At 42.4% G+C, this 16,536-nt stretch overlaps 2 protein-coding genes across 2 annotated transcripts in view; both read left to right on the forward strand.

Annotated features, from left to right (window-relative positions):
- Positions 1–3,724, forward strand: part of LOC144136700 (uncharacterized) — a 57,545-nt gene extending 53,821 nt beyond the window's left edge. Inside the window, exons 17-19 of the mRNA XM_077669236.1 lie at positions 648–749; positions 1,863–1,917; positions 3,319–3,724. Of these exons, the coding sequence (XP_077525362.1) occupies positions 648–749; positions 1,863–1,917; positions 3,319–3,446 (285 nt within the window). The 3' untranslated portion in view covers positions 3,447–3,724. The remainder of the gene's footprint in view (positions 1–647; positions 750–1,862; positions 1,918–3,318) is intronic.
- A 1,830-nt stretch (positions 3,725–5,554) lies between these two features.
- The window catches only part of boi (brother of ihog), a 28,052-nt gene continuing 17,070 nt past the window's right edge, over positions 5,555–16,536 (forward strand). The window contains exons 1-6 of the mRNA XM_077669238.1: positions 5,555–6,320; positions 10,492–10,577; positions 11,977–12,279; positions 14,241–14,387; positions 14,644–14,787; positions 15,801–15,974. Of these exons, the coding sequence (XP_077525364.1) occupies positions 10,499–10,577; positions 11,977–12,279; positions 14,241–14,387; positions 14,644–14,787; positions 15,801–15,974 (847 nt within the window). The 5' untranslated portion in view covers positions 5,555–6,320; positions 10,492–10,498. The remainder of the gene's footprint in view (positions 6,321–10,491; positions 10,578–11,976; positions 12,280–14,240; positions 14,388–14,643; positions 14,788–15,800; positions 15,975–16,536) is intronic.

Genomic DNA, 16,536 nt, shown 5'->3' on the forward strand with positions numbered 1-16,536 from the left:
AGAAATAGTACCTGAAGGCTTTAAGTTCAGGGCTGTCACTTTTGCTTTTTGTGTAATTTTTTCATGTATCTCGTTATTCTTCACTCTGAAAAGGAAATTGTTCTGTTGAACAAAATATTTTTTTCCATTTGCTCCTTTTAGGGTGTTTTTAAAAAAAAGAGAGCTATAGTGATTACACATTGATTTAGAGTGCTTAATTTTTTTGTTGTCGTTTTGCAGTGATCATAGTGAACATCTGAACTTGCTGACTGCAACAGCCTAAAATTTTCTATAACTCTCTTTTTTATGTGTTGCAAGAGTTGAAATTTTATTACGAAGCACATTTTTTTTTCTGGTACAAAAGCTGGAATGGCTGCTGTAAAACTGAAGTTACTGCTACAAATTGCAATTTCTTCCGCTACAAAAGTTGCTACAAGGAGCCTGTTGTCAGTTCCACCACTGCCAGGTATTGAGCAAATTGCTTCATGCTATGCTTAGCTTCAGGATAGTTAGGCGCTAAGACTCCTAGGCAAGAAAACAAGTTTGTGCAAGATTAGGCAAATATTTGGGCATCAGAGTTTTTGTGCTATATGTAATCTACTTGTTCTGTGTGTCACATAATTTGTATTGACCAAGCATGTTTGCTCATACGTCGTACTTCTTTTCAGTGCACCAAGTTCACAGGTGATGACAGAATCAAGAAGAAAGCCGAGTATCTTCTGAACAAGTTCAAGAACATGCTGATTGTGCCAACAGCAGAGGCTGAGGGGGTGAGACCAGATATTGCATTTTCATGACATTTACTGTGCCTTACATAATCTGTGGCCTAACATTGCTACTGCACACTATAAAAGGAGTACAGGTTCAGCCAGAATAATGCAGAGAAGTTCACTTCGACGTTTGAACTTTTTTGACTCGTTACATACACACGAGTGCACTAGCAGCATTTATCAGCTTATACATGAAGTACTTCCAAATTTAAACCAGGTAACACCTTAGATCAGTGATCACCAACGTATGTTTCATAACATTGCGACCACAACTGTATTTCTGTATTGACTAAGATAGTTTGGCTCCCTAGGCACCCAATAGCAATGTACAATGCACCTGTACCCAGCCTGCAACTGATTTTGCAGTTTTCAGAGTATGGGGGTAAGACCTTTCAGTAATTTGTAAAAAGTGTGTAGTAGTCACACACCTAATCTGCATATTTTTTATCACCACAAGTTTTGTTATTCAGGCATGAAGTTTAGCATTTGTAACAGGATTCACAGGGTTGATTCCCATGGAAAACAGCCTGAGGGAAGCTAGCAAAAATGGCTCCGACAGTGAGTGCAATGATCTCGTGCCGTGCACTGGTGGTGTGGCTGCCACCACTGCCCATCTTCCTCTTCATAGTCACCCCCAGCTGAAGCGAAGCTATCCTGACGGGTCAGGGGGACAAGCACACACACAGGTCACACACACAGCTTCAGGCGGGACAGATATGCAGTCTCGCGGCTACGTTTTCATAGATCTGCCGCGGGTGTCACAGGGTCTACAATGTAGTTGACCGGGAAAATGCACTCTACGCCATGGTAGGGTCCGTGATATTTGGGAAAAAGTTTTTGAGGTAGGTCAGGTGTGGTGGAACGCACGCAAAGCCAGATGAGAGAGCCGGGTAGAAAACTGCCAGGAGTGTGGGTGATGTTGAAAGCGGAATTTTTGACGTCGCTGCTCAGCAGACTTTAACCACCGAGCAAGCTGACAGTACTCCTCAACGTGCTTAGAAGCTTCTAAGATAATTGTGTACTCAGACTCATCAGGCCATTGGTTAAATCAATGGGAGTTTAGAAATTCCTTTCTTTGTACTCATTAGCAGCTTTCTTTCTTCTTATTTTCAGATGAAAGAGTCGAGAAGGCATGCAGAGCACAAGAAGGTGGAAACGACTAAAGACTGTAAATATCTTTACATAATCTGTCAACTGACAACATTGTTCAACTCCAGCCATACTGCATGTAATGCGTATGTTATGTAATGTGCTGTTGATTGCAACTCGCATACCTCTATCTCTAACAAGCTTATAGTTGATGCTGTGTGTTCGTAAATTCTGAAGTTTCCAGTGCTTACATGCCACTCTTAAGGGGATACTGAAGACAGCCCCATACAATTTTTGTTCTTGATTCTATGGCTATTTCTCAGTATGTGGATGTTTGCTCGGCAGCAAAAGACACATTTATTGCTGAGAAAATTTTAAAAGCTTTTCCGTCCCTCAAATCAAACTGCTGACATCTACACTGGAAAGGCCTTGGTGATCGCCATTTCGAAGTGAATGGTGATGTAGCGTAGCCTTTGGAGTCCATGGCAAAAATTCCTTGTCAGTGTACCACAAAGCTTACATGCAAAATCGGCCAGTGACGACGACACCTGTATTTCATTTTTCTGGCCTTTTCTAGCTTATAGAAAGTCAATTTCTCAACGAAAGTAACGTCTTTGTCATTAGGATGCAGTAACCTGTCGATGCAGTCCAACTTCATTTTGTCTCCAGTGTCTCTTTATGTAGTGAATGTAGTGTTGCTGAGAGAGATGAGTTCCCTTTGCTAATTTGCAGGCTGGTTCACACATAAAGAGAGGTGCCGTTTAATGGTGGCTTTTGCTTCATGCAACATTTGAGCGGCACATGCTTTTTTTTTTTTTCCAAATAAATCCAAGTACAACATCATTTCCAGCAGTGCCAGCATCTGTCGATAGGGAAAGAAGTTGTGGCAACGTTTTCAGTGTTGGTTTGGTATCCCTGACAGCAGATGGCGTCACCATTTTTCTGGCTGATATATTGTAGTCTTCTGGCCAAAGGTCACTAGGGGTGATGCCACGCTTGAATTTGTAGAAAACGGGCAAGTGCCACACGTAGTCGTGGCTTTACACAAATCCTGTCGCCAAATCCCGCCTCCTCGTGAAATTCAAGTGGGAATGAGCAAGTGGTTTTACCAGGAAATGCATTAATAGTTGTCACACTGAGGGTTGCAATGTGTGTTGGATGTAATCTTTTTGAATTAAGTTTCACATTGCCATCAAAGCAGTCCTGTTTTGTAATTTTATTTGTTGTAAGGTGCTGCTCAGTGGAAGGCACTAGCATGTTAAAAGGGTGCCGAAACACACAAATGTGGATGTGTATATCTGTAAGTGATTTGATATTCTGTAGGCACAGCAGCATGCGTCACAAAGGAAAATCATTGCTTGAATGGCTAAGGTAAAAACTGTACTCAGAACATTCTACGGTGCATTTTGACGGTGGCGTTAACAGTTAGCGGCACAGTTCTCTTACTGGATGTTTCACTACTCTCTTTCAAATTCTCAAGCATCCAAGCAAGTGGCTGAAGAGCAGCACATTGAGAAGCAGGACACCACTGCAAAGATTGAGGGTACGCAGCCTGAAGACTCAAAGGCAGGACAGGACCTCCAAGAGGAAGTGTCAACGTCGGCATGAGTGCACAACGACCAGTTCCATATGACTTGCCAAGTTGCCGTGTTTTCTTTTGCCGTCTTCTCCTTTAAAAAAGGAAGGGGGGGGGGGGGGGGGGGGGAACTTGGGCAAGGACACGTTGTACAGTCTGGATGCATGGGAATTTTTCGCCTAGTTGAGAGGAGTGAATGAGGATATCTGTGTAGCAAAACCATGTGCTGATGCAACATATTGACCTGTTATTGTGGAAGTCACCTTTCAATAAACTGTTCCCATCATTAAAATGCATGGGTCGAATGAAATTCTGTGAATAAGTGTGCTCATGTTAACATATACATTTTACAGTAAACTTAATGCTTAAGCATGTGAAGTAGCACATACTGTTGACTCCCGATAACAAGAACTTGAAGGAAACTGAAAATTTGTGTGATTTGAGGGGATTTTTTTTTTTTAATACATGATGTTGATAAGACCAAGGCACCAGGTCAAATGCTGAAGTTTTGAAGTAGACTAGTTTCACTTAACAGCGAACTGTTTATTCTGGTGCTGAAATAGTCTGTTTTGAAAGCCGTAATTTTCATTCTTTTTTACAATTTTACACTGAGTCTGCAGCAAACAGTTTTAATGAAACTGGGCATGCAAACATGTAAAAAACATTCTAAGCTTTTCATCCCAATGGTTGTGGTTATCGGCCTTGGTTCCCTGCCACAGGAAAGTTTGCATGCTGTTTTTGTGTGCGTGCATGGGATACTGAAGACAAACTGAGAGTTTACGGTGAGAGAAAAAAAGGCAAGTGGGGGGGGGGGCCACAACTTCGTTAATAAAAGAGACCTGGTGCAGTTGACAGGTGAGTGCTTTAGACAAATGATATGATAGAACTGGAAAAATAAAAACAGGTCCCAGCCTTTGCCATTTAGTGACGAGCTAAGCACATTTGACAGAAGGATTGTCTTTCAAGTAGTACTAATTTGCTAAGCAATTAAACTAATCAAGCCTGTTCATTCAGTGAAAAATGCCTGCAGAGTTTAGAACAAAATCCCAAATGAATTCAAGTTGTCCACAAAAGTGCATTAGATTTTTTTAAGCTTAATGTTGAATATACTTTGCATATTGTGGTGGTTTTGTGACGACTCTCCCAGGCCCCTGCACATACAGCAGCTCGGCAGATCTGTAGGCACTAGCTGTGAAGCTTTATTGCAGGAGAAAAAAAGGCCTGTAGCACAAAATGCTACTAGAAGGGCAACTGCTATGTCACTGTGGTTACTTTGACCAGCTATCTGAAGGTATAAATGATGTTTCTACAAACTGGAACAGGATTTCCACATGATTGCCCAGTGAGCTATAGGCCAAGCATATTCGGTGGTACTGAGAATTGCATGTTAGGATTTGGTCATAATATCATCTGTGCCGGAGCAAATCTGCTGCTGGTTTGCCAAGCTGATCTGCAAGCACACTGGGCTTGTTGGAGCTTTTGCACATGTGTATACCCGCGTTAATGTGTCTGGTAGAATTGTGCTGATTGGTTGTTATTGCTCATCAAAATGCAAAATGGCATAAATTAATATCACACTTGCATCAAGGTCGATAGTCAGTCGGACGATATATCTTCGAGCATATGCCAACCGCGTAGCACGCGGACGTACCGCGAAAGAATGAGGCAGTTCCCCTTAAGTGTCTGCAGTTTGCTGCATTGGTAGTTAGTTGCTTGCTGCACATTATCATTCATCATTCGCGACCGGATATATAGGGATAGGTCGTGGTGATCATTAACACCCTCTCCCCACCGTAAGGGGTTGTGGATGTTTACTTTTTTTTTTTCGATCAGGGTATTTTGTGTGCATACCATTTACAGTTTGAGCTCACTGTATTTAGTGCCACTTGTGACAGCATTTAAAGAAATCCAGTTCACCTTTCATTCCGAGTTCGTTCATGGCGTGAGCTTATGCGCGTATACCCTTGCTTTTATCTCGGCATTACAGTACCCCGTTTAACCAGATATAACCGTATAACTCGTCAGTGCGCGTGGTGTAAAATAGAGTGCCCACAAAAATGCGTCCGAACTCAGCGCTGGATACTTTAGGCGGGGGAGCGACGAGTGAGGGCGAGCTGGAGAGAGGGCACGTACACTTCTCACAACGCAGGCGGGCGCACAATACAGCTGGCACAAAATCACGCTGGTCTTTACAGATCGCGAGAGCTTAACCCGACCGCAAGCGCGGCTAATCCGGAATCGTTCGCGAATAGGAAATGCTCCGCGCGGGGCCTCATTTGTATGCGACGGCGAATCCGTCGCGCGCAAGCCGACAGGTTCAAGATAGAACAGCGCTGATAGAGCGTAGCAGTTCCCACGCTGGTCCGCACGCTTTTCGGCAACCGCACAACGCCCAAGAGAGCGCCGGAGCTATTTGAAATGAGATGAGCATCCGTTCAGTGTCTCTGCGTCTGGGAAAGTGGCTGCGAGTCATTAAAGCCGCAAGCGCGCATTGCTCGGCGGGAGATCTGATAGAGACCGGCAGACGAGACGCCTTTTTCTTTTCTGTTTAGCTCCCGAGAAGGAATGCACCATGGGCGACGGGCGAAGGGAGACTTGGGAGAGGCGCGCCGGCTCAGCAGCTGACCCTCTGTAACCTTGGAATTCTGAACCCTCTTCTTGTCGGCCGCCCTTTCCTCCTCGCACTCCCTCCTTCTTCAAAAGTAACCCCGCTCAAAAACTCGCCGCCGTCGCGTCATTCCTCCTCACCCGCGACTGGCCGGCAAAGATGGCCGCATAGAGACGGCGTTAGCAGCGTCATTCAGGATGAGCGATCCCTGCGCGGGACGTCTCTTTCTGCGCGCCGTGAAACGAATCTCCCAAACGTCGGCTGGGCGACGCAGGACTACCTAATGTCACCGACAAAGGCAAGTAGCTTCGGGTGCGCGCTTGGCAGAGCGGATGAAGCGCAGCAGCCCACGCTGCGAGCAGCTTGGTGTCGCGCAAGTAAACAAAGCGCGAGCGTGCCGTTCCGCTTCAGCACAGCGGGTCTTCTAATTTGTTCCGCGCTTCTTTCAAAACTGCGCTAATAGGAGGGCCGGTCGCAACACGCCCTTTCGCGTCAGCGGCGCCTCGCGCAGCTGAGATCGAATAACGTGATTTGTCACGCGAAGGGTTCATCAGCACCGCGGAGGCGGCGGGGAAGAGCCGATGGCAACAACAAAAGTTTTTAAAGCGGAGTAAAGTGGATTCCAAAGTAGTCACTTCCGGGACGCGGATGCCCCCCACTGTTCGCAAGGCTTTGCTCTAACTGGAGACGTCCTGTGGGCAGTGGACGTGATTGTGATATCGCATTTACGGTCCGCAATTTATTCTGTGGTAGTAGAAGTTCACGCGCTGCCGCGGGACAAGTTTCTGCGTGCCAGCAGGGAAATAAAAATGAACGAAAGAAAGGGAGGATTTTTATGAACGAGGCAGTATTATTAATTTTTAAATGTCTGTGTTCTGTCACGCTTTTAATGTTAAGGTGGAATGCGCACAATTGCATTAGCTCGAAATTACTGCAGATTGGTGACTCATTCATGAAGTGAATCCTACTAACTGCGCTGATCACTTCGTGAATGGATTACGTCCAGGTGTTCGAATGGAAATTTTCTTTTATTGAAAAATGCCCTGTTCATTCTACCTGTTACGCCAGTGATTTAATGGTGAGACGTAACAGTGATTCAAACGGACATTTATATCTGCTTCTCTCAATAAATGTGCAAAGGAAAAGCTGGGCCACAAGTGCTGTTGCATTTTTACTCGCATGGACCTTTCCTTGTATAAGTGGTAAAAGCCTAATTTTCGGAAAGCTATGACCACATCCAATTTAGTTTATGTGAACGAATAACAGCATATGTGCAGTGCCAGCCACGATGGTGAGAAGTGCATATTGCTAGGAAGATATTGCAGTTTCATTTTCAAAGTAACGAGTCAATCAGCTTATTCTGTGTTAAGGAAATACTTGAACCGCTTATCTATCATCAAATTTTTTTTTGTGGTTTGGAGGGGCAGCACAGCTGCTTGAAATGAGCTACAGTAGAATCTTGAAAATTTTAATTTGCTTAATTTAAACTTGTGGTTTATTCGAACTGGTGATTTGGTTGCTAACATTGTGTTAAAAAAAATCTCTTTATTCAAACAAATTTCTATTCCCTTCAAGTTTGAATGATTAAGACTTGACTGTGTATATATCACTGTAAATATCAGAATTTTCTTAGGTTGCTTGGGGACACGTAGCTTAAACCTGCACTTGGATGATTTTTATGGTTTCAATATATATATAGTCTACAGAAACACCGGTTTAATGGAAATATTTCGCTAATAAAATCACCCTTAATACTCCACTTGCCCCAGATGTTACATTGTATCTGGGTATACTTATTGCAGTATTAAAGAGCAGTGTAATGTGTAGTATTCCTGGACAAGCAGCACGAGACATGTAAATATTTTTTGTTTTGGTGACATGTCCTACACCCATTACTGTCTTTTTCCCATTTCTGGGCAATGTAGGTTAGTTGGGCTGACACATTCTTTCAGCAGTAAGAATTTATATGACAGTTGTTAGTCAAGAAGCAGATACTAAGTGCTACATTGCAAATGTAGGTTTATTTATATGTTTTATTGTACCTCAAGGCTATTCGGCTGATTTTTTTATGTCTGTAATTCTTGCAGTGTCGACATTTTTGCTGCCGGTTTGTGAAATAGGCTATTTCACAAACAAAAGAGCAGTGGCACTGTCTGTCAGAAAAAAGGCTGTCCAATTGAGACTTAAAACCAGTTATTTTCTCTTTCTAGGGACGGGTACGTGTGCTGCTTGTTGTAGAGCAAATTACTGCATTTCGTTTAGGCCGCGCCATGGACACTGATGTCCCAGTGTTTGGATGTTTTGGAACGAAGATATCTCTAAGTTATCGAACGTCTTTTCACTAAAGCTTACAAAGAGCAGTTCTGTTTGCTGTGAAAATCAAAGCATTTTGCACAGCTGAAAGTGGCAAAAAGAAGGGTACTCGTGTGGAGCCAAGGAAGTAACAGTTCAGGTTTAAATGCCTAGCTTATATTCCTTCCCCTGTGCCTTGGAGTTTTTGTCGTGTCACTTCAAATCCAAATTGAGCTCAGGCAGGCAGCACTATCATGCCTGACTGGCAAAGAGCGTTCCTTGTCATTCATTTTGCGTAGGCACACCCAGAACCACTTTGTGTACTTTGTGTGGCACTCTCTTCGAAGTCTCATGTAGGCCAGCGGTAAACAGGTCTGTAGTGTATGTATACGGCCCTTCATTTTCAGGTTTTATTTTTTCCACAGTTCGGGTGGGAAAAATCGGGCGATATCTTTAGTGCGGTAGCGCTAGCTAGGCGCATTTTCCGTTTTCGGGCATATATATGTATGTCCCTGAAGTCTGCTTTGTGGCAGGCGGCCCACCTGCCTACCGGGTTGTGGGCAGCCTGCCAAGTGTGTACACCTGGCAGGCCTTCACCCAGGTGAAGGCCTGGGTGAAGGGTACACATGGATGAAAGATTTCAAGGTAAATGCCTTCATGGTAAAGGCCTATAGGTCAAATGCCTTTGGCACGTACAGACCGTAAGTGCCCACCGTAACTAGTGCTGCCACACGATATTCCATGCTTAGCCATGCTAAACAGCCTGCTTTTTTTTTTAGTTCAAGTTGGGTACAAAATGGATTACTTAGCAAAGATTTCTATACTTCAAGTTTTTTTCGAGATTTTTTTTTTTTTGTAGCAAAAATGTTTGCTACAAGTGCTCGTTTTTATGCTTGTTACAAAGTAACATATTTTTGCTCATATTTCACAAACAAGAGAAAAATGACGGGTTGTGCAGAAAAAAAAACTGTTCATCAAATTAGGTTTCTCTCATTTTTTACAATTATTCCGTCACGTAAACTGTCAATCTCCTATGCAGCACTTCGTGTGCATGCAAAACTGCCTGTCTTGTGCACTGTGAAAACAGTCATCAAGTTCCACAGAGTCCGTTTTGAACTGTCAAGAGACCTGGAGAAGGTTGTCAGTAGTGCGGATAGCGCTTGATACTTGATACTGAATAAATGCCTGGTCAGTACCTATATTTTGACCTCTTGCTTCTAAATGTTTCTTTTCAACCGCATCCTCAAACTCAGCCACGTCATGAATAACAAGCATTAAAAGAGGTTTAAGATCGCCAGTTGAATGAACACTCCTCCGAAATAAGGACAGGATATTAACTAATTTCGTGCGACACACCTCGCCACGCGTCCCCTAGCCCGATGACATCGGTGGGCAGAAGAGCCAGCCTTCAAGCTCGCCCTGCCTGCCCATGGACGTCATCGTGGTAGGGGATGCGTGATGAGGTGTGTTGTCCTAATCGGTTGCGAGCTACTGCGAGCAGCGATTTTCTAAATTGTATTAAAATTCTAAAGATATTATTTCTAAATTATACGGTCTATGCAGAGATTTCAAATTTGTCTCGATACCCACAAAGAACCCAGATCTGTTGCACTAGAATATGCCCATCGAAATCATTTCAGGGTCTTTTTAAACCAAGTGGGGTTGAGAGCTTCTTTTATTAGTAATTTCTGGTACCAAACATAGCAGTTTTACAACACATTCCCTAGCATTGTCTAAAGTAGAAGAGTCAAGAAATGCTATGAATCTAGAATGCACATTTTGCCATTCAGAGTACTCTCTCATTTTCTTTACAGCCTGGCAGCCACTGCTGTCAGCTTTTAGCTGTGGCCATATACAGCATTGTAGCTGTCATTTACCTTGTATGTCTTAACACACAACTTTGTTGTGTTTTGCTACATGGAGCTCCCCATAACTGATACTTTAGTAATTTTTTTGGCACTCAGGACTACACAGCTCGTGTAGCTATGTAACAAAGCTTGACAAGCTTTGTTTGAATAAAGAAAAACGCTCAAGGGTTTACTAGTTTTGTGTCAGCAACAACAAAGCCCTAATATCTGTGAAACCTCCACTACATTGTTCATAGCTTGCATTTTTGCCTTGGGTAATGCCTGTTGAAATTTCTGCATGAATTATACTGTACAATTTTTTTATTTCAGGAACACAATGGGCTCCCACCTGTTAACTTGGGCAGTGTATACATGCCTTTTCACACATCTTCACACTGCTGCCCATTCCTTGGAAGGTATGCTCTTCAGTGTTTTTTTGTTGTTGTTTATCGTGGTTTTCAACAATAAGTGCTATTACCAATACAGGACTCTGCAACTCGGTATTACTCTGTAGCAATTTTAACTGCACAGTGACTTTCTACAATAACTGTGTCGAATACAGCTCTGGGTGAGGGACCAATGCGCCAGTGCAAGAATTGGCATTGTAATTATCTAACAGGGCTGTACTTAGGCCTTTCATGATCTTTGACTTCTTGTGCTTCTTTGTGCGGAAAAGCTGGTGAGGAAAACACTTCTTGATAAGTGGGATTTGTGGCACACTGCATTCATGATACAACCATTTCCACTTAGTGTTCTTGGTTTAATGAGCCTCTGATGTCGATTTGTGCTCTTAAAGAACATGATGCTTGTTGTCGTTGACGGCTTTATGTTATCAGGCACGGTTCCTTCACAAATTTTTCTTGTCAGACTAGCCGTGATTGCATTTGTGCACTTTTGCATGCTTTTTGAGGAGGCTAGCTGCATTGTTTCCGTTAATATGGAATCTTATACAACCTAAATTGTTGAGCCCGTTTTACTTACAATGTTCATTTGCAGCACACAGTTGTAGCTGAAGATTGAGGGAGTGCAGTTGTGCTGCCTTCATGTACAAAGATCACGTGAATAGAATTCTCTACACCTTCGCTGAGTTCAGTGGTGTGATGACCGTTAAAGCCACCTGTGTACCATCGAGTAATTGATAGTCTACTCAACAGTAGTAAAATGCATGTGCAACATTGATGATGATGATGCTAGTTTCATTATTAGTTTCATTATTCTGTGTTTTAAGCGCCATTCTTTTTCTATTCGTTTGCTTTGTTTCTATATTGTTGATAATCTCAACCATGCCGTTTTCATGGGTTTTTGCATTTTAAGTCTATTAGGAAATGTTAGGATTGTCATTTATAGGCCTATTTTCTTTGTTTCATTGCTACGTTATTAGATCAGCACATTATGGAAATCTTGTACATTTATGAAGGAAAGACGGCACAGGCATTAAGTAAAATTGTAGCTTGTAGCTATAAAATAGAAATAAAAAGTAAACAATGTTATCGAATCAAAGTTTTTTTAGTCAGCTGTCTATAGTCTGAGGTTGAAAAACCACCACGAGATTAAAGGCGTGTTTCGTTCAAAGTTAAAAACGTTTACTGTGCTGTGCATGGTAACCTAAGAGTGTTAACGGCAAGAAGCAGGAACATAATTTTTTTTTACACCCAGTCTATGGCTAGGTTGTTAAGTTTGTACGGTGCACTTAATTGTTCACTTCGTTTAGTTGCTTAGCTTGAACATTTAGCTTCTGGGATCATTGTTGCAGTACATGCACTCTTAGCAAAGTTGTTTTGACAAGTGAGGCCGTTTTTGCATTCTTGTTTCCAGATCGAGAGCTCAAGTTTCTGGAGGAACCAAGCTCAGTGTTTGTGAATGCCGAGAACCACGAGCTGGCTTCTTTCCGCTGCTCGGTGTCACCCAAGGCGGCCGACACCCTGTGGCTGCAAAATGGTAGCGTCCTACTCGAAGGGTCAGCTGGTGTGGTCAAGCTATCCAAGCACCGGCTGCAAGTGCTGGTCGCTGGCAGACCAGCCAACTCATCTCTGCACCATGCTCGTCACTCGTACCAGTGTGCTGCTCAGCTGGGCGAACTCCTCATCTTGAGCAGCCCAGCCACTGCCATAGTTGCTGGTAAGGGCCTCTGTGTTGAATTCTATTGCCTATGAGTAGGGGTTGGAGTTTTCAGTTTAAACAGAAAAAGAACTGATGAAAGCACGCCGAATTCCCTTTTCAGAATTTGGTTTTAACCCAAAAAGGTCAGTACTCACGCCACGGTCAGCAATTCATGGCACCAAATTTGACATCATAAATGTGAATGCTGTGTCTACATAACCGCAGTCTTCTTCTCCAACATTTTCAAGTTTTCTGTGCTGTGCAGTCTGTCATCCTTGCATCACCCTGAAAGTACTGCTCCAAAAAAAAACGTGTTTGCCATGGCACTTGCTTTGTTATTCTTTACAAACAGTGAAGCAGAGCCACTCAACTTGCTTATCATAAAACACATTACTCATGGTGCAAAAAAGTTGAGTGAACGTCGCCACGATTACTGAACGTTTTTGTTTCCCTTTTTAACAAAGCTCTGATCTTGGCTAAATTTGCTCATTTGACCATAAGTGGAGCCTTCTCGCCTGTTTACTCAATGCACTGCTGTGATACAGGCGGGGGAGTTGCTTGTGTAATGCTACTGTCTTTTGATGCTTGTACATTTGGCAGCAGAAGTTTACAGAATGCGGAAGTTCAGAAAGAAAGTTATTTTAACGAACACATGCAAGCGAATCACCTGAAATGCCTGCAGCTATAAGAGGACGTGCTTGGTCCATGCACTGATTTCCACCTGCAGAAAAATATCTCGCCTGTGTATTTTTCATAAAATATTTTATCACAACTCATATTTACTTATAATTCATCCCGCCTTAACCACCGCCAAAAGGTAAACTTTCCACATTGCTTGCGAGGACATTTTTGCAGGCTAATTGGTGCATTACTGGAATTGGTTTTAAGCGCAGAAAGACAGCACTGTCATCTTCATTCGGTCAACTTCGTTCCTGTCTGTGCTGTCTTCTGAACTTAAAACCAAAACGAATTCCAATTCCGACAATGCAACACATTCAACTATTCATATACATAGCTTGACAGTAAAAACTGGTAGAAAGTTTCCGGCAGTCAAGTCAAATGCATCATACAGAGCCAAAGAGAAACTACGCATGAGATTCTTCCTACAGCTATGGACACTTGCCAGAGGCACTGCCGTTCCGAGTGGCGGTGCAGCCGCGATTAGTACAGTGGCCCTTCCATCAACTATCGGCACTCCTATGAGCGCCGAGTGCGCAGTAAAAAATATTAATAATAAAATAAAATTTTTCGAACAAGCTTAAAAAACAGCAGGGCAGAACTGTAGAGGAAACGTAAAATTGCAACCATGTCGTAGCGTCCCTGATGTCTCATTTGTCTTGCTTTTATTCATGGTGTCATGCTTTGGTTCTGATTGTAAGCCGATCCCCCAACTTCAGTTTTTCAAATTAAAAAAAATAGGTCGGCTTACAATCATGTAAATACACTAAATAAAGTTTCAAACATATTGCTTTTCTTATAATTTTCATTGTCCAAAATATTTGTGAATCCCTGACAATAAATTTTGGCAAGTAAACAGCTATTTCATGAATGTTAGTGTTAAAGGTGTTTCGTCATGTTTCAGCCCTTTTCAAGTAGTAGCATTTGTTTTGGTCATCCTGGTAAGGCTCGTAGCAGGTCAGGCTCCTAATTGAGTACGATTTCAGTCATTGAATGTATTTTGCATTTTTAAACAGCTTGTTTACAAGGTTTATGCAACGAAAATGTTTATAGGATCCAGGCACTGTACGACTATTAAAGGCACCAAAAATGTCGGAATCAAGTGCAGCTTCATATCTTAAATAATGACAAGGGAATGAGAACCTTTACATTCCTTTATACTGTTTCGTTGTGGGCTAGCTAGTATGGATTTAGAAGGAATTTTTATTTATTTGTTTGTTTGTTTAATTGATTTCAGAGCACACCAAAATTATTCGCATGCTCAGGTTCAATTTACGATTATTGCTCTTTTTCTTTTACAGCTTTGGAACCCTTTGTGCCTCAAGAGGATGTTCACGTTTCCGTTACTGCTGGCAACACTGCTGTGGTTCCTTGCAGGCTGCCTCACAGCAACCCTCCAGCGGTTGCAGAGTTTCGTTTCAACAAAACATCTGTAAATAGAACAGTTGGTGAGCCATCTTTTCAAAACTTGGTGCTGGGCTTTTTGGTAAAGATCATTGTGAAATGCGTTTGCGCCTGAAACTAGTAACAATGAAGACAGGACAATTACTACTGCAACAGCTTTGTTTTTGAGTCTCTCATCTTTATTAGCGCTACAGTGTTTTGTAATGCATTCCTTTTTTTTTTCTGTTTTTAAATTTTGGCTGTAGAGCACATCGCCACTTTTAATTTTGGTGTGCTCGTTTTCTTTTTTCTTTCTTTCAGATCGACACCACATAATGCCTTCTGGGGACCTGCAGATTCAATCGAGCACAATCTGGGACTCTAGTGTGTATGTTTGTACAGCTCACAATCCACTAATCAGAAAGAGGCTGACGGCATTGCACAAAATCTACTTGACAGTGCATGGTAGGTGTGCCATCCTTATCTCCACACTACTCTGGTATAGTTGAAAGGAAGCATGATTATTTTAATGATCTAAAGGAAAAGTGGTGCAGCTAATGGGAAGTACTTAGTAGATCTTTCCTGTCCAGAATTTTATTGGTTAAGTATTTACTTCTTTGCCAACAAGCAAAATAAATGTGCCTTGTTGGTAAATGCGTGGCATGTGAGCAGGTGTTTGATGATAGCCTTGCAAATTATAAATACGACATTCTGGCTGAGTCATACGCACTGTTATTTTTGTTTGTAAATTGCAGCCATACATAATGGCTTCTTAATTAAATCAACTAGTCTGCTTTGCTAACCCTAAAGTAACAACTGGAGCAAAGAGTATAATCTCCAATGATACCTCTAGTCATAGCTGCAATTGTTGGCTGTCTAGGAGTTACGTTGCTGTCTGCATCTTTCTTTTCCAATTTTGAGCATATCACATTGCATGTAGCTGTGCAGCCACAACCATAGGAATAGAAACAATGAGAACTTCTCAAGTCTCTAGTTTTATCTGTGAGCATAATGAAAGGAACAGAGTTGAAGATAGAGTGCAGTCCTGCTTCATGAAATATGCTGACTGCAATAGTGCTCATGTGATGCTTCCTTTTTCTTCTGGTTTAGTTTCGGGGAACCGTCATTGTCTGTAGCACTGGACTAAGTTTAATAAGTATAACATACTCGTCATCAAATTTCAATTTCATCGTCAAATTTTGAATCTGATACTTTTGTGAGAGCTATAGGCCTAGTTTTGTTGCACCTACTAAAATCCAATAATGGCAAAGGAGAATGCAGTTGTTGAGTGGAACAGCACAGTGACACTGCCACTGCAGCTGGTTCGTTTCTGCCTGTCAAGAGCAGCACAAGTTGATGTCATTGAATTCCTCCATATTGTATCTTTGCTGTCACCTTTTGCGCTCTTTGCTTTGCGGCCATGTTATTGCATACACAATGTGTAGCCTGTGCAAATGACATCTTCTTTCATTTGATAGAGCCAGCAGCTGAAGAAGTGCCTTCTTTTACGTCCGTGCCACCAGAAGTTATGAATGTGGTCACTGGGAGTAATGTAACTATGGAGTGTGCTGCTAATGGGAATCCTGCCCCTGTCATCAGCTGGAACAAGGAAGGGGGCCATTTGCCCAGAACACGCCACAGGATGGTGCTTGGTAAGCATGATTTTAGGATGAGGGGGTTTAAATTAAAGGGCCAGGCATCCATCCTTCTGTGAGCACTCGTAGAGCCATGTTTGTTTGGGCTGTGTGCTGGCCTGAAAATGCTGTCAGTAAAAATAGGTCAGTAAACTAAACAGCTTGAATCTGCAATGTGAGACGGTTCAAGGTGTGATTAGCTTGGATAGTGCCGAAAGACTTATGAATACATCGTTTTTAAAACCATGCCACGGCTTTCATCTTTGACATGGAAAAAGGGAGGGTCTTATGCATTGAGCAGCAGCTGCAAAGCAGAGATTGACAAGAAGTAAATAGTCAGTTGTGTTCATAGAAGGGTTGCGTAGAAAGCAATGCCCCACATCTTTTTTGCGATCATTAAATTTGGGTAGAGACATCAAACCACAAAGGTTTCAAAAGTGCTTTTTGCTTGCACACATGCTGTTATGCTGCTTTACAGATCCAAGATCCTTACAAACCCATGAAAATGACTTGTATTAGTGACAGTGATGTGCATCAGAGAGGGTTTGTTGGGATTCAGTTTCAGTGGTATAGAACAACA

Source organism: Amblyomma americanum, chromosome 6, assembly GCF_052857255.1.
Source record: "Amblyomma americanum isolate KBUSLIRL-KWMA chromosome 6, ASM5285725v1, whole genome shotgun sequence".
NCBI classification, from domain to species: Eukaryota; Metazoa; Arthropoda; class Arachnida; order Ixodida; family Ixodidae; genus Amblyomma; species Amblyomma americanum.